This window comes from Manis javanica, chromosome 4 (assembly GCF_040802235.1).
Source record: "Manis javanica isolate MJ-LG chromosome 4, MJ_LKY, whole genome shotgun sequence".
Taxonomy (NCBI): domain Eukaryota; kingdom Metazoa; phylum Chordata; class Mammalia; order Pholidota; family Manidae; genus Manis; species Manis javanica.
In genome coordinates this window covers 45,790,304-45,814,206 of record NC_133159.1, presented here as the reverse complement: position 1 = coordinate 45,814,206, position 23,903 = coordinate 45,790,304, and the positions used below count along the sequence as shown (strand labels likewise).

Sequence of the window (23,903 nt, the reverse complement as noted above, 5' to 3'; positions counted from 1 at the left end):
AATAGACCAGAAAATAATGAACTCACTTCAGGGATCTGTGGGATCATAACAAAAGTCTTAAAATTAGAGTACTGGAAAGAAAGGCGAAAGAGGATATTACTGAAAATGTACTTGAAGAAATGGTGATTGAAAACTTCACAAATTGAACAAAGATATAAAACAACAGATTCAAGACATTGAATAAACCCCAAACAGGATAAAGCCAATCCACACAAAGAAACATCAAAGTTCTGAAAAATAAACAAAAAATAAAAATATTGAAGAGTGAAGTGATACATTACATATAGGTGAAAAACAATTTGAATGACAGTGGGTTTCTCATCAGAAACCATGATAGAAGGAAGTGGCACAACATTTTTCAAGTAGAAAAAGAACTGTCAACCCAGAATCCAGTAAAAATATCCTTTAAGAATGAAAGAGAAGTTAAAACATTCTCAGATGAAGGAAAAGTAAGAACATTTGTCCCAGCAGATCTATCCTACAATAGTAGCTGAATGTTTTCTAAACAGAAAGAAATGATCAAAGAAAGAACCTTGGAATGTCAGTTCATGAGAAAAAAAAATGGAAAGAAAATGTAAATGTCATACATTTTCCTTCTCTTCAGTTCCCTAAATTACTTTTGATAGTTTAAGCAAAAGATTCTTCACAACTCTGGTATAGTTCTAAATGTAAGTGAAGGACATATTTAAGAGAATTATAAATGGGAGAATTAAGGAACATAAAAGGAAATAAGGTTTCAGTACTTCAAATGAACTGATAAAATGTCCACACTGGCAGACTGTGAGATATATATATATATATATATATATATATATATATATATATATATATATATATATATATATATATATATCCATGAAAAAAGCTATATAGGGAGATATTGTCAAAAACACAATAGATAATTTTTTAAATTCTGAAAAAATGTCCAAGTAGCCCATGAGAAGGCAGGAAATACAAAACAGAAGCAAAAAACAGTACAAAGAGAAAACAAAAAATAAAGGCCAAACTTAGGGCTTAACTCATCATTAATTACTTTGCATTAAAAGTGAATTGCAGATTAACAATGGCGGCACGAGAGGAGAGACAGGGGCTTCCTCCTAAAACTGGATACAATTAGAAAATTTAATTGGTGCAACTAATCCTGAGAGAGCAACAGGAAAGAGGACAGCGTCAAACTGTACACACCTGCAGAAAAGAGCAGACCTCAGCAAACAGGGTAATGTACCAGAGCTGTGGCTCCATGGAACCCGAGCCCCTCCCCCACCCCAGCTCACTGGCGGGAGGAAGACAAACAGAGCAGGGAGGGAGTAGAAGGCTTGGGACTGCTGAATACCTGGCTCTGGAGATCTGCTCTGGGAGCACAAACCTACATTTTATTATGCTTTCATGAGACTCGCATGGAAAGTTAATATAGGCAGAGTTCCTGGGGAGACTGGGATTCCGGCAGCTTGTGGAAAGCAGGGATCCATATCTGGCTGCTCTGGGACAAAAACTTATACCTGTGTGCCCGGCTCACTGGCTCAGGCAGTGGATACAGGCACAGGAGCCAGGAGGCGGAGAACAGCTCTTTCCTCCCGCCAGTTGTGAGTACCGCTCCCCTGCGACCTCGACATTGCTTCAGGGGCTCAGCAGCTCCAGTATAGAGCTTCTGGACACTAGAGGGCGCCATATACATACATAAAATGCCAAAGGAACCTTGTCCAGAGTAAAATTGTTAATACAACTCCCGAGAAAGATTTAAATGATATAGACCTCATGACTCTTCCTGAAAGGGAGCTCAAAATAAAAATCATCAACATGCTAATGGAGGTACAGAAAGACATCCAAGAACTCAGGAATGAATTCAGGGTAGAGATCCAATCATTGAAGAGCATGACGGATGGTATTAAAAGCAGGTTGGATATGGTAGAGGAGACAATAAATGAAATAGAAACTAAAGAAGAGAAATACAAAGAAGCAGAGGCACAGAGAGAAAAAAGGATCTCTAAGAATGAAAGAATATTGAGAGAACTGTGTGACCAATCCAAATGCAACAATATTTGCATTATAGTGATACCAGAAGAAGAAGAGAGAGAGAAAGGGATAGTAAGTGTCTTTGAGGACGTAGTTGCTGAAAACTTCCCCAGTCTGGGGAAGGAGATAGTCTCTCAGGCCATGGAGGTACACAGATCCCCCTACACAAGGGACCCAAGGAAGACAACACCAAGACACACAGTAATTAAAATGGAAAAGATCAAGGATAAGGACAGACTGTTAAAAGCAACCAGAGACAGAAATAAGATCACATACAAAGGAAAGCCCATCAGACTAACAATAGACTTCTCAGCAGAAACCTTACAGGCCAGAAGGGAGTGGCATGATGTATTTAATGCCATGAAGCAGAAGGGCCTGGAACCAAGATTACTTTATCCCGCAAGATTATCATTTAAATTTGAAGGAGCGATTAAACAATTTCTAGATAAGCAAAAGCTGAGAGAATTTACCTGCCACAAACCATCTCTACAGTCTATTTGGAGGGACTGCTATAAATGGAAGTGTTCCTAAGGTTGAATAGCTGTCACCAGAGGTAATAAAACCACAGTAAAGAAAGTAGAATGGCTAATTATGAAGCAAATGCAAAATTAAATTATCCCTAAAGTCAATCAAGGGATAGACAAAAAGTACAGAATATGATATCTAATATATAAAGAATGGAAGAGGAAGAAAAAGGAGAAACAGAAAAGAGCCTTTAGATTGTGTTTGGAACAGCATACTAAGTGAGTTAAGTTAGACTCCTAGATAGTAAGGACATTAACCTTAACCACTGGTAACCGCGAATCTAAAGCCTGAAATGGCAATAAGTACATACCTATCGATAATCACCCTAAATGTAAATGGACTGAATGCAACAATCAAAAGACAGAGTCACTGAATGGATAAAATAAGCAAGACCCATCCATATGCTGCTTACAAGAGACTCACCTCAAAACCAAAGACATGCATAGACTAAAAGTCAAGGGATTGAAAAAGATATTTCATGCAAACATCAGGGAGAAAAAAAGCAGGTGTTGCAGTACTAGTATCAGACAAAATAGACTTCAAAACAAAGAAAGTAACAAGAGATAAAGAAGGACATTACATAATGATAAAGGGCTCTGTCCAACAAGAGGGTATAACCATTATAAATATATATGCACCCAACACAGGAGCACCAGCATATGTGAAAAAAAAAATAACAGAACTAAAGGAGGAAATAGAATGCAATGCATTCATTTTAGGAGACTTCAACACACCATTCACTCCAAAGGACAGATCCACCAGTCAGAAAATAAGTAAGGACACAGAGGCACTGAACAACACATTAGAACAGATGGACCTAATAGACATCTATAGAACTTTACATCCAAAAGCAACAGGATACACATTCTTCTCAAGTGCATATGGAACATTCTCCAGAATAGACCACATACTAGGCCACAAAAAGAGCCTCAGTAAATTCAAAAAGATTGAAATTCTACCAACCAACTTTTCAGACCACAAAGGTATAAATCTAGAAATAAATAGTACAAAGAAAGCAAAAAGGCCTACAAACACATGGAGGCTTAACAACATGCTCCTAAATAATCAGTGGATCAATGACTAAATTAAAATAGAGATCAAGCAATATATGGAAACAAATGACAACAACACAAAGCCCCAACTTCCGTGGGATGCTGCGAAAGCAGTCTTAAGAGGAAAGTATATAGCAATCCAGGCATATTTAAAGAAGGAAGAACAAACCCAAATGAATAGTCTAACGTCACAATTATCAAAATTCGAGAAAGAAGAACAAATGAGGCCTAAAGTTACCAGAAGGAGGGGCATAATAAAGATCAGAGAAGAAATAAATAAAATTGAGAAGAATAAAACAATAGAAAAAATCAGTGAAACCAAGAGCTGGTTCTTTGAGAAAATAAACACAATAGATAAGCCTCTAGCCAGAAAAGAGAATCAACACACATCAACAGAATCAGAAATGAGAAAGGAAACATCATGACAGACCCAACAGAAATACGAAGAATTATTAGAGACTACTATGAAAACCTACATGCTAAGAAGCTGGAAAACCTAGAAGAAATGGACAACTCCTAGAAAAATACAACCTTCTAACAGTGACCAAGGAAGAAACACAAAATGTAAACAAATCAATTACCAGCAAAGAAATTGAAGCGGTAATCAAAAAAGTACCGAAGAACAAAACCCCTGGGCCAGATGGATTTACCTCGGAATTTTATCAGACATACAGAGAAGATCTAATACCCATTCTCCTTAAAGTTTTCCAAAAAATAGAAGAGGAGGGAATACTCCCAAACTCATTCTATGAAGCCAACATCACCCTAATACCAAAACCAGGCAAAGACCCCACCAAAAAAGAAAATTACAGACCAATATCCCTGATGAACGTAGATGCAAAAATACTCAAAAAAATATTAGCAAACCGAATTCAGAAATACATCAAAAGGATCATACACCGTGACCAAGTGGGATTCATCCCAGGGATGCAAGGATGGTACAACATTCAAAAATCCATCAACATCATCCACCACATAAACAAAAAGGACAAAAACCACATGATCATCGCCATAGATGCTGAAAAAGCATTCGACAAAATTCAACATCCATTCATGATAAAAACTCTCAACAAAATGGGTATATAGGGCAAGTACCTCAACATAATAAATGCCATATACAATTAACCCACAGCCAACATCATACTGAACAGCGAGAACCTGAAAACTTTTCCTCTGAGATCAGGAACAAGACAGGGATGCCCACTCTCCCCACTGTTATTTAACATAGTACTGGAGGTCTTAGCCATGGCAATCAGACAAAACAAAGAAATACAAGGAATCCAGATTGGTAAAGAAGAAGTTAAACTGTCACTATTTGCAGATGACATGATATTGTACATAAAAACCCTAAGGACTCCACTCCAAAACTACTAGAACTGATATTGGAATACAGCAAAGTTGCAGGATACAAAATTACCACGCAGAAATCTGTGGCTTTCCTATACACTAACAATGAGCCAATAGAAAGAGAAATCAGGAAAACAATTCCATTCACAATAGCATCAAAAAGAATAAAATACCTAGGAATAAACCTAACCAAGGAAGTGAAAGACCTATACCCTGAAATCTAAGACACTCTTAAGAGAAATTAAATAGGACACTAACAAATGGAAACTCATCCCATGCTCCTGGCTAGGAAGAATTAATATCATCAAAATGGCCATCCTGCCCAAAGCAATATACAGATTCAATGCAATCCCTATCAAATTACCAACAGCATTCTTCAATGAACTGGAACAAATAGTTCAAAAATTCATATGGAACCGCCAAAGACCCCAAATAGCCAAAGCAATCCTGAGAAGAAAGAATAAAGTGGGGGAGATCTTGCTCCCAACTTCAAGCTCTACTACAAAGCCACAGTAATCAAGACAGTTTGGTACTGGCACAAGAACAGAGCCACAGACCAGTGGAACAGAATAGAGACTCCAGACATTAACCCAAACATATATGGCCAATTAATATTCGATAAAGGAGCCATGGACATACAATGGGGAAATGACAGTCTCTTCAACAGATGGTGCTGGCAAAACTGGACAGCTACATGTAAGAGAATGAAACTGGATCACTCTCTAACCCCATACACAAAAGTAAATTCAAAATGGATCAAAGACCTGAATGTAAGTCATGAAACCATAAAACTCTTAGAAAAAAACATAGGCAAAAATCTCGTGGACATAAACATGCATGACTTTTTCATGAACATATCTCCCTGGGCAAGGGAAACAAAAGCAAAAATGAACAGGTGGGACTATATCAAGCTGAAAAGCTTCTGTCCAGCAAAGGACACCATCAATAGAACAAAAAGGTACCCTACAGTATGGGAGAATATATTCATAAATGACAGATCTGATAAAGGGTTGACATCCAAAATATTTAAAGAGCTCATGCACCTCAACAAACAAAAAGCAAATAATCCAATTAAAAAATGGGTAGAGGAGCTGAGCAGACAGTTCTCCAAAGAAGAAATTCACATGGCCAACAGACACATGAAAAGATGCTCCACATCGCTAGTCATCAGAGAAATGCAAATTACAACCACAATGAAATATCACCTCGCACCAGTAAGGATCACCACCATCCAAAAGACAAACAAGAGCAAATGTTGGCAAGGTTGTGGAAAAAGGGGAACCCTCCTAGACTGCTGGTGGGAATGTAAATTACTTCAACCATTGTTGAAAGCAGTATGGAGGTTCCTCAAAAAGCTCAAAATAGAAATACCATTTGACCCAGGAATTCCATTTCTAGGAATTTACCCTAAGAATGCAGCAGCTCAGCTTGAAAAAGACTGATGCACCCCTGTGTTTATCGCAGCGCTATTTACGATAGCCAAGAAATGGAAGCAACCTAAGTGTCCATCAGTAGATTAATGATAAAGAAGATGTGGTACATACACACAATGGAATATTATTCTGTCATAAGTAGTAAACAAATCCTATCATTTGCAACAACATGGATAGAGCTAGAGGGTATTATGCTCAGTGAAATAAGCCAGGTGAAGAAAGACAAGTACCAAATGATTTCACTCATCTGTGGAGTAGAAGAACAAAGAAAAACCGAAGGAACAAAACAGCAGCGGAATCACAGAACCCAAGAATGGACTAACAGTTACCAAAGGTTAAGGGACTGTGGAGGATTGATGGGAAGGGAGGGATAACGGTGGGGAGAAAGAAAGGGGCCCTTACAATTAGCATGTATGATGTGGGGGGGGCATGGGGAGGGATGTGCAACACAGAGAAGACAAGTAGTGAGTCTACAGTATCTCACTATGCTGATGGACAGTGACTGTAATGGGGTTTGTGGGGGGGGCTTGGTGAAGGGGGGAGTCTTGTAAACAATGTTCTTCATGTAATTGTAGATTAATGATAACAAAACGAATTAAAAAAAATGAATTGCCTAATATACCAATTAAGGGAAATTGGAAGACTGGATCATAAAACCTGATGAAGCTATGCAGCCTCACTTCAAATATGACAGTATAAGTGGACAAAGTAAAAAGATGGAAAATAATAAATCATAGAGCATTAAAGAAGGTAAGTGTGGCTGTATTAATAACAGATAAAGTAAACCTCAGAGCAAAGAAAATTACCAGGAAGGACATTCTATAATGGTAAAAGGCTCAATATGTCAAGGAGACATAGCATTCCTGAATGTGTGGGCACCAAACTCCACAGCTGCAAAATATATGAAGCAAAAACTGAAAGAAGTAGATAAATAGACTACTGTAGTTTGAGATGCTAACATTCAACAATTAACAGAATACCTTGGCAGGAAATTAACAAGGATATTGAAGAACTCATCAACACCATCAACCAACAAGATCAAATCAACATCTGTAGTACACACAAGAGCAGAATGCACATACTTTTCAAGTGCCCATAAGCATACACCAATATAGTCCATATTCTGAATATGGTACATTCAAGGTAGATTATAAAACAAACCTCAAAAAACTTAAAGTAATTGAAATTTTACGGAGTAAATTTTCTGACCACGATGTGATCAAGCTAGAAGTCAATAACCAAAGATAACAGGAAACTCTTGAAACACTCAGAAACAAAACATCACTTTTCTAAATAATCCATGGGTCAAAAAAGTAAATCTCAGAACAAATCAAAACATACATTGAACTGAATAAAAATGAAAATACAACATTAAAATTTGTGGGACACAGCTTAAGCAATGCTGAGAGGAAATTAACAGCAGTAAATGCTTACCTTAAAAAAAAGGAAATGCCTTAAATCAGAATCCCACCTCAAGAACATAGAAAAAGAAGAGCAAAGTAAACCCAAAGCAAGTAGAAAGAATGAAATAATAGAGGAAAGAACAAATGAATTGAAAATGCAAAAACAGTACAGAAAATCAATTAAATCAAAGGCTTGTTCTTTGAAAAGATCACTAAAAGTGACAAACCTCTAGCAAGACTGATAAACCAAGAAAGAAGAGACAAATTAACAATATTAATTAAACAGATAATATTAGAAATACTGCAGACATCATCATAAGGATAATAAGGGAACATTATGGACAACTCTACACATATAGATTTGACAAGTTAGATAAAAATGGAATAAATCCCCAAAATACACAAACTACCATAAGTCATTCAATACAAGTCATTTGAATAGCCCTGTAACTATTAAAGAATTTTATGTATAATTTTAAAACTCCCAAAAAGATTATCTCAAAGTTTAGATAATTTACTGGTGCATTCTACTAAATGTTTAAAGAAGAGCTAACACCAATTTTACACATTCTTTTCCAGAAAAGTGGAAGAGAAGGAAATTCTCCCTAAACGTTTTTAGCTGGTGTTACTCTGATACCAAGCCCAGACTAAAATAGTACAAAAGAAGAAAACAGCTGATTAATATTCTTAATCAGAATAGTCATAAAAATCCTTAACAAATATTAGCAAACAAAATTCAGCAAGATACAAAAAGAATTATACACCATGACCAAGTGTTGGTTGTTTCAGTGATGCAAAGCTAATTCAATATTCACCATTAATGAAATCTACCATATTGACAACCTAAAGAAGAAAAATCACACAGTCATATCAATCTATGCTGAAAAAACATTTGAGAAGTTAATACCTATCCATGAAAAACTCTCAGAAAAACAGGAATGGTTGGGTAGGGGGGTAAAGAGCACTTACAAATAGCCTGTAGCCGACATGATACTTAATGGTGAAACACTAAATACTTTCTCCCTAAAAATAGAAGTAAGGCAAGGATGTCTGCTCTTAACATTCCTACTTCACATAGTGCTGGAAGTTCCAGCCAGTACAATAAGGCAAGAAAAGGAAATAAAAGGCCTACAGATGAAAAAAGAACAAAATAAATTGTCCTTATTTGTAAATGATTGTCTGGGTAGGGAGTTCTAAGGAATTTACAAACAACAAGAGCAAAAAATCTCTCTTAGAGTTCTCTTAAATAAGTTCAGCAGGGTTACAGGATACAAAATAAACATTAGATAATCAATGATGTTCCTATATACTAACAATGAACACCTGGAAACTAAAATTTTAAAATAAATACTATTTACAATTGCTCAAGAAAAAGAAGATTTCTCAGTTACTGAGATTAAACCTATTATTAATTAAGTTACTTGGACTTAAACCTAACAAAACATGTGTAAGACTTAAATTTTTAAAACTACAAATTGCTGATAAAGTAATTCAAAGAAAATCTAAGTAAATGGAGAGATAACATGTTTATGGATTGGAAAACTAAACATAGTAAAAATGTTAATTCTCCCCAAGTTAATATATAGGTTTAAAGCTATAAAAATCCCAGCAGGATCTTTTGTAGCTATTGATAAGATTATTCTAAAATGTGTATAGAGAGACTATGGAACTAGAATAGCTAAAAAGCCATTTTGAAGAAGAAAAAGTGAGAGGTATCAGACTACCTAATTTCAGTTATAGCAATGGTAAGCAAAATTGTGGTACTGGGAAAGAGAAACACATAAAATGATGGAACATGATTGAGAAGCCAGAAGTGAGACCTACACAGATATGCCCTACACAAATTGGTTTTCCTTTTACAAAATTTTAAAGGCAGTTCAGTGGAGGAAAGATAGCCTTTAAAGGTATCAGAGCAATTATATCCATAGGTAAAAAAATAACCTCAACATAAGCCTCTTATACAGTTTATCTCAAAGGGGATTGTTCTCCTTTCTCTGCCCACCAAGGGTGAAGAATCTAAATGATACCTTTCTGGAAGAGAGAAGGAAGAAAGAGAAGGGAGAGGATGAGGGAGTTAGTTTTTGTTATCACCATTGAATTGATTCTGTCTCTTGAAAAATGCCAGGAAAACAAAGACCATCCTGTCAGGGGTGTGTAGTAGCTCAGCACAGGTAACTTTCTGAGGCTTCACCTGTTTATACAGAAATTGGTGTTGGGTAACCAGGATTTAGACTGTTCTGGATGCTGTGCAGAATTGTCTTCAGAGGCCATCTAGACCAGCCATTCAGACTGGTCTAGTCCCTAGGGCTGTCCAGCAGGGTCTTTGAGACCTTTGGGGATAATTTTACCCAGACAAGTTGTGTTTATGCTCCTGGGTAATATTCCATTTAAATGAATGATGCCATGGCTGGAAGAAAGTTTGAAAGCCATTTCCTAACTGAGTCGACTTGGGCAAATTGCTTTACTCTCTGGATGTCTAGTTTCCTCATCAGTGAAATTGGAATATTAGTGGTGAACATCATGAGAATTATGTAAAATTGTGCATTTAAACAGTTTGTATATTGCCTGCTATCCATAAGTGTTTAAAATGTTAGGTGCATTTTATTATTCTTTTTAACAATATTAATAATAGTCCTCTCACCTCCTACTCTGAGTTCACACAGGGAGTCAGTACCTGGAGAAAGAGCTAAGGGTCTGCAAGACATGATCATGTTATGGTACTCGCATTTGGAGGGTTGCTGAGGACCATCATTTCATGCTTGCTCTTTTTCTCCTAGGTGGGAGAGATTTGTCCTTCTGGTATTTGTCCTTTTTCTCCCACCTATTCAGTGGAGAAAGAGTTATGTAACTCCATGTGGCTAGTGAAAGGGCTCCAATGCTGAGGGTTGTATCCTCCTGTTACGAAACCTAGTTCCTTCCTGATCCCTGGAGTACAACCCTTTGTACTTTATATTCTTACCGTGGGAGCAAGTTTTATTGGCAAACTTACCATTGGAGAACCCCCCACTTTGTTAAAAATCAGTATCAAATTATGAATGCATTATTAATTCAGTATGTATTATCTTTACTAGCCTTGGCAAGCAAGGTTTCATTAAGCCTCAGTTTCCACATTTCTAAAACAGAACAGTATCTCCCCCTGACCCCAGGTGGTAAGGAGAAGCAAAGAGATCAAGATTTGTTAATTCTTTGAAAAATACAGAATGGTAAATAAATTGAGGGAGGAGATTTCTTCTTAATTGAAAAAGAAATCCATATTTGGAATGGATATGGGGCAAATTGCATAAGCAGATATTTTTAAGTGTATTAGTAGCTAAAGTTTTTAAAGTAAGCAATAGCAAAATGTCTTGATTCAAAAGTCAGTGAAAATAGAAGTGCACAGTTACCTAAGTTGAAGTGCTTATTGCTCATCATCCACACAGAACTTCAGGTCTTTGTGTCAACCATCATATGCAGACAGCTCCTAAAGAAAACCTAGTTGAGAAAGATTTTTTTTTACTTTATCAGTGGATTGTATGTTTGGAATAATAATGGCTTAAAATGCAACATGTTGTTTGGTCAGTTTTCCAAACTAAAGCTTCAGGACCCTAGCAGTAAGAAAGAAAAAATAAACAGAGCCGGGAGTTCTACTTCCTCTGCACACATATTCATTATCAGGAGTGGGGACATTTTTATACATAACATTTAAGCAAAGAAAAATCAATTTTATCAAAAAGCCCATCACTTTTTATACAGCATCTGGTGCTCTGCTAGGTATACCACATTTCTCACATCACCTCCTTTAATTTCCCCCTTAACTGTATAGGACAGGTAACAAGGGGCCACATTTCTCTGATGAGCAAGCTGAGGCTTAAAGAAATGAAGTTAATTTGTCTGCAGTCCCACAGGTAGGAAGTGCCAGGACTGGACTCTGAACCCAAATTCTTGCCACTACTTGTATTTGTTAATAATTAAGGTTGGCATCATAATTATTAAATACAAGTCACAGAATTACTGGAAAAAAATGTATTTGAGCCTTAGTTGGTGCTCAGTCTCCTCTTTTCAAGCTGTACAAGGGAAACAAAACACTCATGGAGCGAGCACTTTTGGGCAAGCTATGGAGTTCACTTTGTTGAAGTGAAATTTAGGCTTTTTTCTTTTGGCCTTTTTTCCTTCCGTGTTTGCTTTCTGATCTCTATCACTAGATTTCAGCGCTTTCTCTTAAGCAGGGAGTCTTACCAAAATAGGAAACTGAAATTGTTTAAATGTTTTCAGACTGTACATTCCATCCTGGAAATCCCCGCAGAAATTAAAACCATGATCAGTGACCCAAGAATTTCCCAAACCATGTAGGCAAAGCCTCACGTAGATCAATGCTCTGAAGTTCGAGAAAACTGAACTCTGGAATCTTTCATAACTGCTTCAATCCTGGGTACTGTAAAAAATGGATGGATAAACAGCCTTTGAAATAATTGTTTTTGTATTTGTTTTAGCAACTTATGAAGTTGAAATTGAAGAACTCCAAAAGGTATTGTTTCCTCTCTTCTTACCAACTTTATAACTAACACAAGTGTGCAGAGTTGATGCTGAAGTAGTTTCTTTTATGAGAGAGGAAGGATTCTTGTCTGTCGGTTTCCTTGATTTCTGGGGCTTTTCAGACTCCAGCTGCTAAGATTCTGAAGCCTGAGCCCTGTAATATCAGAGGCAGAAAGTGTGTGATGGAATGGGAGAAGACAGCCCTGATCCATTCTCGGCCCCTTAGCACCAACTGGCCTTTAATAACTGTCTTTTCAGAGAGAAGAGCTCCTTGGCAGAAGCCAAATTTGCATAACTTATGCCTTCACAAGAATAACAAGACCCTTAAAGGCACATTTTCTGGGCTCCTGGTGGGCATGGTGCTAGGTGCCCCCTTGGAGCCAATGTAGCAACTTGATTAGGGCCTAAGCAGAATCGCTGCTGGCCTCAATCCCAGCTCCTCACTGTGTGATCTGAACCTCCATTTCCTCAACTATAAAATAGAGATAATAGAATTACCCACACCTGGGATCATTGTGGGAATGAAAATAAGATAAATTCAGATAAACAGTTTAATCATAACTGCCTGGCATCTGCTCTAGGCATTTTTCTCTGAGTTTCAGTTGTGTCTTTTGTAAATGCTGCCTTCATGAGGGCAGGAAGCATATGCCTTGTGGCTACCATATCTGCAGTAGTAGCTGCTCCGTAAATAAGGGGACCAGTACTTGTTTCACTGAATTGCTGAGAGAACGAAGTCAGACAGGGGAGGTGAGCACCGAGTACAGCACCTGGCACTCAGCAGACACCTACCTCATGTTGTGACCCAGTCAGGAACGTGCTACTCCTTCCTCACTGAATTCATTTAGTCTAATACCTCATCTTTCTGTATCAGCTTTCTTATGCTCACTGGAAAGGATTGTTCATGTCTGGATACACTTAACAGCTAGAAAGCTATAAAGGATTATTATTCCTATTAACAAGAGTAGAAATATTCTATTAAAGTGCTTCACTTACCTGGCAACATCAGCAAATAAACTTTCCTGCACAAGTGAACTCTCCAAATGATGAAATTTTACCCTATTCAAGATAAAAACAAAGTATTTTTAATTTTTAAATCTTTTAGCCCTCACACGTGTATCGTATTCATCTCCATATCTTTAAGCCTGGTGAGTGGAATCCAATTCCACCCTTTCCTGATGCCTTGCAGTACTTAGGAACTTAAGGAACTGAGTGGGCACAGTTTATGCTCTTCTTTATGAGCGGTTCCTGGGCCCTTTGGGGAGTTCAGAGCTAGTAGCCTTGTCACCAAACCACCCTAAATCTGTTTGCTCTAACTGTTGTCTCTCTTCTGACATTTTTGTGTACTGTCAATATCTTTGTGTCTAGCAGTGAGTCCTTCACATGCCGGATGCTGTGCATACACAGCAGACTGTAATCCTCAGTGTTACCTGGTGAGCTGGTATCACTACTTCCATTTTACACATGAGAACTCAAGACTCAGAGAGGTTAAATAATCTATTCATAATATAGCAGAGATATGAAACAAGATTCCTCTGATTTGTCACTCTAGCAATGCTGCCTTGCAGTTTGTTAGAATTATATGAGGCAAAAAACCAGTGGTCCCTGAATGAAGGCCTGCAGGGCTCACCTCAAAGGAGAGCATGCGAGCTGCAAGACCTGCACTCTGTGGCAGTATTTTTGATGCTTAGGTATTTTCTCTATCCTTCACAGTTCCTGGCTAGATTCCCAATAATGAATGGCATCAGATATGTGATGACTGAATAAATGAGGGGCTGTGTTGTGGTCATTGGGACATCATTTTAATAGAGTCAAATCCAGATCATGCAAGAGATGATTCTTGATCACAGGGTGCATGATCAGTAAGGGAGAATTCCTAGCAGGATTTGCACATTTGCATATGCCAGTTTTGCCCACTGAAACATTGCTCTAATATCATAAATTCATATTCCCTCATATGATTTAACAGTTCTTTATTCCACAGATGCATTCCTAGAAAGGCATGTGGAAAACCATTTATTCTTCTAAGTCACATTATACATTCCCTATGGCATATACTGTAACTTGAGAAATGCTTGGTTTCCTTTCAGATTATCTTCAGCTCCACTGGCAACAGTTCATGGAACCTTCCTGTTGTCAGTGTCTACCTTTGCTCTGTACTGAGACCTCACCTGCCTCACTTTTTGGTCTAGTCTCTAATGAGTGGTAATCAAGCAACAAGGCCTGATTTGGGTTGACTTATGGAAATAACCATCTTCCTCTTTATTTCCAGCCTTGGAAGACTTTTCTCCATCAAGAACTTAGGTGAGTTTTATCTTTAAAAGGAAAAGCATTAATCCAACCACTGATCCTCTGACAACTGAAATAGTTTCCTTCAATGTTTCCAGTGCCTGACCTGGGTCAGCCTCTCCAGTGCTTTATACAGTGCCTGATGCAGAGAAGGTGCTCAGAAGGGGTCCTGCCTGGCTTTTCCCCCATGCCTCATTATAGCCCCACTGCACTCACTCAGCCAGTACCTGCTGAGTCCCCAGCATGTGCCAGCCATTTGCCAACCACTGGGTCTGTGGCAGTGCTGGAGACGTAGCCACTACCCTCAGGGACTCTTGGATCAGTGGAAGAGTCACACAGTCAAACAGGCATATAACACTGTTTGAATCCCAAAGAACACAGAATTTCCAAAATGCACTAAGCTATTTCAACTTTGCTGATTTTGTTCCCTTAATTCATTAATTCACCCCAACTTAATGATCGGGCATATATCAGCTGACCATCAAATGTTCCCTCCTGTAAAAACCCTTCCTAATCCCCTCTGTCAGAGAGAAGTAACCAGTCTGTTCCCTGTGGTACCATAAGGTACCATAAGATACACACATGCTTGCACTAATGTCACTGTATGTCATTTGTTTGCTAACATGCCAGTTCATCCTGACTCCCCACGCCTTTTTGTCTGTGAGCTCCTTGTGTTCTGGGCAGGGCTCCTGTTTGCTTGGTATTCCTAATACATCTCCTACTTCCTGGGGGCAAAGCAGGGCCCTTACTTGCCGCTTCAGAGTCTGTATCTATCACTCTTCGCCTGAAGTTATCTTTGATGGATTAGAATAAACATGGTTGGTTAGCTCTGGAGAAGCAAGTATCAACATTCCTGGTGGGGCAGAAACCTAAGTGCTAAGTGCTGCATCACGGGGGAAACTGCTTCATCTCTCTCTGAGTTCTGGTCTTAGCTCAATCTATGACCCCCATAATTACCCTCTACCATCTAGCATAGCACTGGGCACCTGTCAAGTGGCTAATTAGTTCAACAGTTACTGAGCTTTGACTCTCTTCACACAACACTAGCTTCTAGGTACAAAAATCAATAGATTCCGTACCCTTGGTTTAAGATGGAAGTAGAGGCCAAAGTGGTTTGGGGCAGGGGGTATTTGGAGGGGAACATAGCCACATAAGTAGGAAATTACAATATAATATGATCACTGGTAAGCAAGTTGTAAAAGCAGAGGTGAGGCTCCAGGCGTGATTCCTGGAATAGTGACAACAGAGCTGGATCTTGAAAGACATGAAGAGCTGGCCAGGTGAAAATGTCAGAATGTATGTCCCAGGCACAAGGAATAGTGTGAGCAAGACACAGGCATAGTGTTAAACAGTGGGGCTGGTACAGGAATTAACAAACAAGGATAATACTTGAGTATGAAATGCAGTGTGGGAGCAGCAGGAATAAAGCCAGGGAAGTATTCGGAGCTGGCTCTAGGAGGGCCTGAGCTCCCTATGTTATTAGACCAGCCTTGTCCAATAGAAAGATAATACAAACCACATGGGTCATTTAAAATTTTTCTAGTAACCACATTTGAAAAAAGTAAAAAATAGGTGAAATTAATTTTAACAATGTATTTTATTTAGCCCAGTATATATAAAATATTATCATTTCAACATGTAATCAATATAAAAACTATTACTGAGGTGTTTTATACTCTTTTTTCATACCAAATTTCCAAAATCCAGATGTATTTTACATTTTCAGCTCAATTTGGACCAGATACACTTCAAGTGTTCAACAGCTACATGTGGACAGTGGCTACTCTGTTGGACAGCACAAATTCAGACTTTATCCCATAGGCCAGAGGGAGCCACAAAAGAGCTTCAAAGAAAAGCACCTTCCATAGTATTCCTGAACGTCACAATATTAAATTAAATTTGATGGTTCTGTATGGAGATCCAGCTGTATCAGCCTTGCATCCCAAGGCCTGGGGGTAGGAAGATGGATTACAAGGGACATGTACATCAACAAGGCAGGTAAACGCCTTAGGAGAAATATCAGCCGTGTGAAATGGGAACAAAACGTTACATAATTCTGTCTCAGCAAATGCTTTGATGAAGAAAAGGACACCAACAATTACTGACAGTCCACTATGTGCTATGAACAATGCTAGACTTTCAACATTTTTATCATATTTCATTCTCATTCCACAGTAACAGTGTACTTTGGCCTTGTGGCCTTTCATTTATAGATGAAAACATATGATTTTCAGAAAGCTTGATCTCAGGCTATTAGAAAGAGGTGTAGTGGGGATTAGAACCAGTGCTCACTCCACAGCCCCTGTTTATCACAGAAGCGCTCGTACACAGCCCTAATGGTGGACGAGAGTGCTCAGTAATTAGATGAATGAAGGACACTCTTTGAAACTCTTCCGCCTTTCAGAACAGCACACTTTCCCGGTGTTTTTCCTCCCTTCGTGACCACCCCTTCTGATTGTTTCTGAGGGTTCTTTGTCTGCCTTGCATATAAACGTGGATGTAGAACTCCACAGTTCACTAGCATACAGAAACAGAAGTTTTCACGTGGACATTGACGGTCCCAGCATTCTGTCCTTGGCCCTCATTTTTTTCATTACACTCTCCACCCTGACTCCTATACTCCTCACCGCAGCTGTTGTCTATACAGGTCTTCCCCACTATCCAAAAGTAGAAACCTTTCATAAGGTTTTATGTAACTACATAAAGCAAAGAAGCAATTGCCATTAACTTACATGGAAAAAAATTTTTTTGGTGTTCCCAGACCCAAAAAGTAATCTCTCTTAAGCTTTTCTGATATTTCAGGGCACACCTTACTAATGGATGCACAAAATAAGTAGAAGTAAAGCACAGGCACTCACAGACACAGTTCAAAGCTATGGTGGCCTGACACTGAGCTGCTGAGTGCAGTTCCTGGGGAAGGAGGTTGGCAGGGCCACTCTTGCAGCTCAGGGTGCCCACTGCCTCTGTAACAGCTGGCTGCAAAACAAATGCTGAATGCTATTTTTGCTTTTTGCCTATCTTCATAAAAGTAAAAATCCTCTTCGGATTTCTTTCAGGTACTAATGTAGATCTTTTGTAAAAAATGAATTGGCATAATGTAAACTTTGGGAAAGGGGGGGATATCTGTATATTGGTACATGGTAGCCATTCATTTCATTAGGGAACACTGGCTGAGAACCACTGTGTGCCAGGCGCTGTGCTGTGGTGGCCAGGGATTACACCATACTGGTGCTGGGAATTCACACATAAATAACAGAGCTCTGCTGATTTATGACTTGATTTTTAGTTAGTTTTCAAGGCAAAGTGGAGGAACCGGAGACAGATCCATAGACACTGTAATACAAGACAGGACAAAGCATTCAGGGAGCAGATAAGAAGGTATGACTGCTTGGAAAAATCAGGGAGAGATTCTCAGAGGTAAGATGATATAGACAGATTGAGAAGGGTGTTGTGTTTTCCAGCAATAAAGATGTGGAAGACATGTCTGATAAAGGAAATGTCAAATAAAAAGGGAGAGTTGCTCAAATAGGTGGTAGGCTTGGGGAATTATGAGGAACAGACTAGTGCAAAAGTGGAGGGAAGGAGCAGAGGGAGATTGGAGTTGGAAAGAAAGGTGGGGGTCAGATCACAGTGGGACATTTTATCCTTCAGGCAATGGGGAGTTAATAGGAGACTTTAAGCAAGAATTCACTCTTGCATTGATTGTAGCATGCAGAAACTCAGGGAAAGTATCTATGGTTGAGCTGATCCTGGTCTTTTAAAAAGAAAAGGATTCACGTATGTTTAAATTCATTTTTCCCATTTGTTTCCTGTAGGATTAGGTGGTACCTGTCATCTAAACACTCCAAACTTCACTTTTTCCCTGGTATCTCTTCATATTTTAGCCCTAAACATGAAGATAAGAAAGTGGAGGAAAAAGAGCCATGTGAATTGGAACCTCAGAAAACAGAAAAGGATCTACATTCAAACCATCTTGTCAAGGTATGTTTGTTCCAGCATTCCAAACAGTACCGTTCAGCTGGGTAGCAGGGTCCATTCATGGAGTGACTTTTTAGAGGCTGAGACCTGCAGTTCTCCAGAAAGACAGAAGATGCAGTGACTGTTGGGCATTTTATCAAGTGAATGAAGGTGACAATTACAGTGGGATGATAAACGCCATGGAGTTTCCACTACTTAGGTATGAGACAGGCCTAAGAGTCAGGCTGGGATTAGTGTGAATTCAGCAAAGGACCCCCAGGGCAAAATATAAACACTCATTCAGGAACTGACCACACACTCACAGGACCCTGGAGGGTCTCCATAAGTTCCGTGCTTATAAGAGTTACCTATACTCTGAGTTCAGGCACCCCATCTGTTAAAAGATAATAAGTAATCCCTACCCAATTACCATATCCACTCCCATCCTGACTCTATCTCATTTGTGATGATAAAACTCAGTAATGTACATGAAAGTGCTTTGTAAGCCATAACCATAAAAATTAAAAGTATTGTTCATTAATTATAATGTTAATTAATAGTAAATACTGTATAAGTGTGTGAATCCATATCCAGTTGACACGATTCCCCTCAAATACCTAGTATGCTTGAGGAGGCTTAAACCATAGATACCACTGGGGCTACTACCAATGCGCAAAAGGTTGTAGATGCCTGTTGTGGATGTGTCTACTCTACAGTATTGAATTGTTCTAGTTCCTTCTGCAGGGCTTGGGTAAGTCACACAGGTTGTTGACAGGGTAGGACTGAGCTGGAAGGCCCAGAGGCCAGGCTGGGTGTTGAAAGAGGACCACAAAGTGGCATAATGCAAACAGGAAGTAAGTCACTAATTATGGAAGACAGGGAACAGAGCCAGTGAAGCTATACCCTGTGTCAAGGTCGGGGGGGACAGGAGCAAGTCCATAAATGGGTGCTGAGGCCAGAGATCAGGAAGGGGTTAATTGGGAACATATGAAAAAGGCAGTAGAGGAGCATGATTAAGGATACTGACCATGAAAGAGCAGAAAGTGTTCTTTTTCAGTGCTGACTGTATGACAAGAGCCAGGTATGGGGTCAGATTACCAGCAAACAGACATACTCCTACTTTCATGGACTGGATTTGAGTTTTGGAAGTTATTAAAAGTTATTTGGAATATGTTAGTGAATGTGGTGAGTGGTCAGGCTGGGCGATGCTCTTTGGGATCAAATATAAATTGTAAGTCAGTCTTACGTTATGCATTGTGATTCAGCCTCTCTGGGAAGCATCCCCAAGGACAGCCCTAAGAGAATCCACATACTGCTTCATGAGGGGATACACTGAAGGAAGACGGTCACTATGCTTGTGTGAAACATTGACTTCATTGCTTTCTTACCATTAGTCCCAATTTTAAAAACTCATTTTGGACTGTATGACTTAAAAGAATGCCAATGCCCCTTCTCTTGTTCCTTCTCGTAGTTATCCCAGATCTCCCAAGAACTCAGCAAATTCCATGCCTTATATCTTATATAATCATTTTAGTTTTTAGATATATCTTGCATCCTATATAATCACTTTAGTTTTTTCCAAGTACTTTCAAACACTCATTCCTCATGTCCATTTATAGACAGGACAGTAATCCCTCTCCCACTGTCATCTGATAATTCTAAAGCACTTAGCTGACCAGAAATACTCTAATTCTCCTCTGTCTCTGGTGTCTCTTCCTGTCAGTCTATCCAGATCTTTCTGAAATGCAAGTCTGATCAGGTTTCTCCCCTGCCCAGCTCCCTGACTAGGACATAAAGCCCACTCTTTGCCTCGCATGCAAGACCCTTCCTGACTCAGTCCCATTCTTCAGCCTCATCTCTGGTCCTTCTCTCTCTCTCTCTTCCCTGGGCCCTTCTACTCTTCCCTCATGAGGAACCCCCATAGGACACTAACATTTCTCCAAATACCCCATGCCGTTGCTCATGCCGATTTATCTACCAGGTATTCCTTTATCTCCTCGATCAATCTCTTACCTACATTTTAAAATACAGTTTCATTAAATCTGCTTTTGAAGTCTTCCCCTACCTGCCCTGTCTTACACCAGGAGAACTGACCTCCCTCTCCTCTCTGTTTTCATCTCAGTGAGCAATACTGCTGTAAATAGCACTCACCACACTATACCTTAAATCATTTGTGTGTATTTTCCCTTTGACCAGTGTGTAAGCCACCATGTCCACTGCATTCATCGCCAGAGCTTAGCATGCTGTCTCAGCTTTAATGTTTGACAAATGCTGAAGGGAAAAAAGTGAGGAGCAGAAGAATGCAGGTGGAAAGATGAGATGTCATGCAAAGAAAACAGCATCTGTTAGTTAGTCCTGCCTCAATCAGTGGATTACTAGCTATGAGACCAGAGTCCAGTTATTTAAGCTTTCTAAATCTTTATTAAGAAGACTAATATTTCCCTAAAAGGGTATCATGAAGATAACGTGAGAGAAAATATATGAAGAGCCTGCTATAGTCAATGCTCTTATTATATTCTGACTGCCTCCTGTGGGCCTGCCTCTTTGCATTCATTGGCCATTCTGAGGTAGACAAGAGACATGGTATGCATTCTCATGAAATGTATAGTCTAGTAAGACTGCATTAAGTAAACTAGTAAATCACAGCTATCTGTGAGGAATGAATGAGCAAAGAGAGCACCATGAGTAAGTAAACCCCTGAGCATGAAGTCAGAACCCTGCAGAAATCCACCTGTTGCATGCATTTAGGTGGATGGCAATGACAGGACACCTGGAAGAATCCAGATGATTGAAGCCCACAGAGGCAGGAGGAGCATGCTGGCCCGAAAGCAGGAAGCTGCAACTGATGTCATCCAGACAAAGGCCTGCCCCCACAACCTGGAGCTGGCCAGGCACTCCCAAGGCCTCTGTAAGTTGTATTTCTTCCTGGTTCTCTTCAATGTTACCAGATTATTTGAAAGCTGTATGTGACCAAGATTTTATTTTATAAATACTTATGGAACATCTGTTATATACCAAGTAGCTTGCCCTCGTGAGGCAGTTGGGTAATTGTAGAAAGAACACTGGCCTTAGAAGTTAAAAGACTAGGGTTCAAATTTAGGCTCTGATATGTTTAGTGACATAGTAAGTAATTTCATATTCCTGCAACTCAGTTTCTTCATTGTAAAAAGAGATTATATGGACCTCACAGGGGTTTTGTGAGGACCAAATCTAACTGTATGTCACACGACTCAGGTACTCAGCAAAGGTTTATTCCTTTCTTTTTATTATCTTCCACCTCCTGCTGATTTTGTAGGCCCAAGTGATTGACACACTGATGACACTGTGAGATAAAAAAATATAAAGTATATTTCTATATATAGTATCATAATATAGTGTGATATATTGCAATATAGTGCTCTATTATATTCTGACTGCCTCCTGTGGGCCTGATGGATTAGTTGACTTTATTCAGTTGCATTTTACCTTCACGTTAGTCAAGATTCTTGATTGCAGTTAACAGTAATCAAATTATACTGTGTTAAGCACAGAAAAAAAAGGCTTACCCACCAGAAAGTCTGGGCATAGCTGCTGGATCCAGGAACACAAACAATGTCTCGAGGGCTTAGTATTACTTTTTCTATGCTAGTTTTGCTCCCTTCCAGCTTGACTCCATCTTCAGGCAGATTATACCCTTATAGAGGCAAGATGGCATCTAGCAGTGACAGGCTTACCCCCAGTCCTTTTGGGAAGCCCAGAGGAAAACTAGAAATTGTTATCTTCTCAACAGTTTTAAGCAAAGGCCCACATCTGGGTCTTACTGGCTCTGACTGGGTCATGTGCCATCCCTGAACCAGTCATTGTGACTGGGAGATACGGTGCTCTGATTGACCCAGCCAGGGCCATAAACTACCCCTGAAGCCCAGTGTAGAGTAAGTTCCACCAAAACTATGTAACATCAGATTGAAGGATTTCCCAAGAAAGTAAAAGGACTGTAATCAGGAAAGAAAAAAAAAAAGTAGACACTGGGTAGACAGAACAGATGGATGTCTGCTCCTGCCCAGCAAGTCATGGCAAATGACTGACACTTCATAATGTGTTACAGTCACATTTAGGAAGAATATGTTGCAGTGATCATGAGATGGATTCGAGGCCCCTAAGTTCTGCCTCCAGGTTAACTGGCTGCATCTCTGCACTGATGCATACTCCCTGCATACTCTGCTCTATTCTAAGTTTCCTGACTATGTCATGTACTTTAGGGCCCCTATAATTTTCTTTGATCTCTTTCCTCTGTCTGGAATGCCTTTGTGCCACATGCCCATGTCGTAGTCATCCTTCAAGTTCTATCTCAAAAGCTATTTCTAATGGAGGCCTCTTTACCTCAGTCCATCCTTCTCTTCCCCACAGCTCTTCACTCCTCTCTGTTTACACACCTCTTAGACAAACCTTGGGGAAATTTTCTTACTTTCATGTGCAAATGGTGACAATTACTACTTATTTCCCAGGGCTGTTTATCAACACATAGTGTCCAGTTCATGTGCTAAATAACTTAGTTCTCTTCATTTATTCCCTTTCTAAAGAACCTGTAGCATGCCTTACATTATAATTCTTGGTGTGCATGTCTGTCTCCCATGGTACGCAGTCAGCACCTTGAGATTAGAGAACATTTGGTATTTCTCTCTGTGTCTCTGCAACCTGGTAGTATCTGGCACACAGGTGATACCCAACAAAGCTTTATTAAAGGAAGGAATGAAACAATAAATAAATCAAACTTCAGGGAGAGCATGGTAGATTTGAAAATGTGAATGATGTTACCTATTAAAACAAGTAAGGTGAAGAATAATTTTTTATTTTGGGGAAATTTATAATAGTATCAGAACTGAAACAGAAAGCAAACATCCATACATGCAGTAACCAAAACCAAAGCTGCTCTTGCTCTGAGGTTTTTACTGAGCTCTGAATCCCTTGAGCTCCTGTTTTGATGGCATGATGTACAAAGCACAGGAGCCATATCCCAGGGCCTGCCCAAAGTGAGTTTCTAACAGGAGAGTTCTGTGCAAAGTTGGAATCTCAAAGGATTATGTTTACACAGAATGAGTAAGACTGTACCTAAAGTTAACAATACTGTATTGTATACTTAGAAAAAATGTTATAAAAGGGTAAATCTCAAGGGTTCTCAACACAATGACATTTTTAAAAATAAATAAATGGGAAAAATGAAAAAAGAAAAGACATTTCTGGTGAGATAAATGACACATGGGAAAGTACAGAGGTAGCATTAAATAAAAGCCGTGCCTTAAGATGAGAAGTGAATAGACTTATTTGTAGTATAGAAAAAAATGAAAGGGAGAAAAACAAATTGAGATGAATAAAAGAGTTAAAGGAGAGCCCTGGAT

The 23,903-nt window shown here is 39.1% G+C and overlaps 1 protein-coding gene and 1 long non-coding RNA gene across 13 annotated transcripts in view; one reads left to right on the top strand and one right to left on the bottom strand.

Moving 5' to 3' along the window:
* Positions 1-23,903, top strand: part of FYB2 (FYN binding protein 2) — a 110,523-nt gene that overhangs the window by 53,265 nt on the left and 33,355 nt on the right. For all 12 annotated transcript variants that reach the window (XR_012130173.1, XR_005062241.2, XR_005062243.2 and 9 more), the window contains exons 6-9: positions 12,243-12,277; positions 14,555-14,586; positions 18,456-18,552; positions 21,277-21,436. Coding sequence is in view for 4 of the 12 variants with exons in the window: in XM_073233991.1 (XP_073090092.1) it covers positions 12,243-12,277; positions 14,555-14,586; positions 18,456-18,552; positions 21,277-21,436 (324 nt within the window). In the remaining 8 variants the exon portion in view is untranslated. The remainder of the gene's footprint in view (positions 1-12,242; positions 12,278-14,554; positions 14,587-18,455; positions 18,553-21,276; positions 21,437-23,903) is intronic.
* On the bottom strand, positions 10,781-12,458 carry LOC118973029 (uncharacterized). The gene is made up of 3 exons (XR_012130176.1): positions 12,300-12,458; positions 11,989-12,184; positions 10,781-11,244 (listed from the first exon to the last, which is right to left on the bottom strand). It is a non-coding gene; the product is annotated as an uncharacterized lncRNA (long non-coding RNA).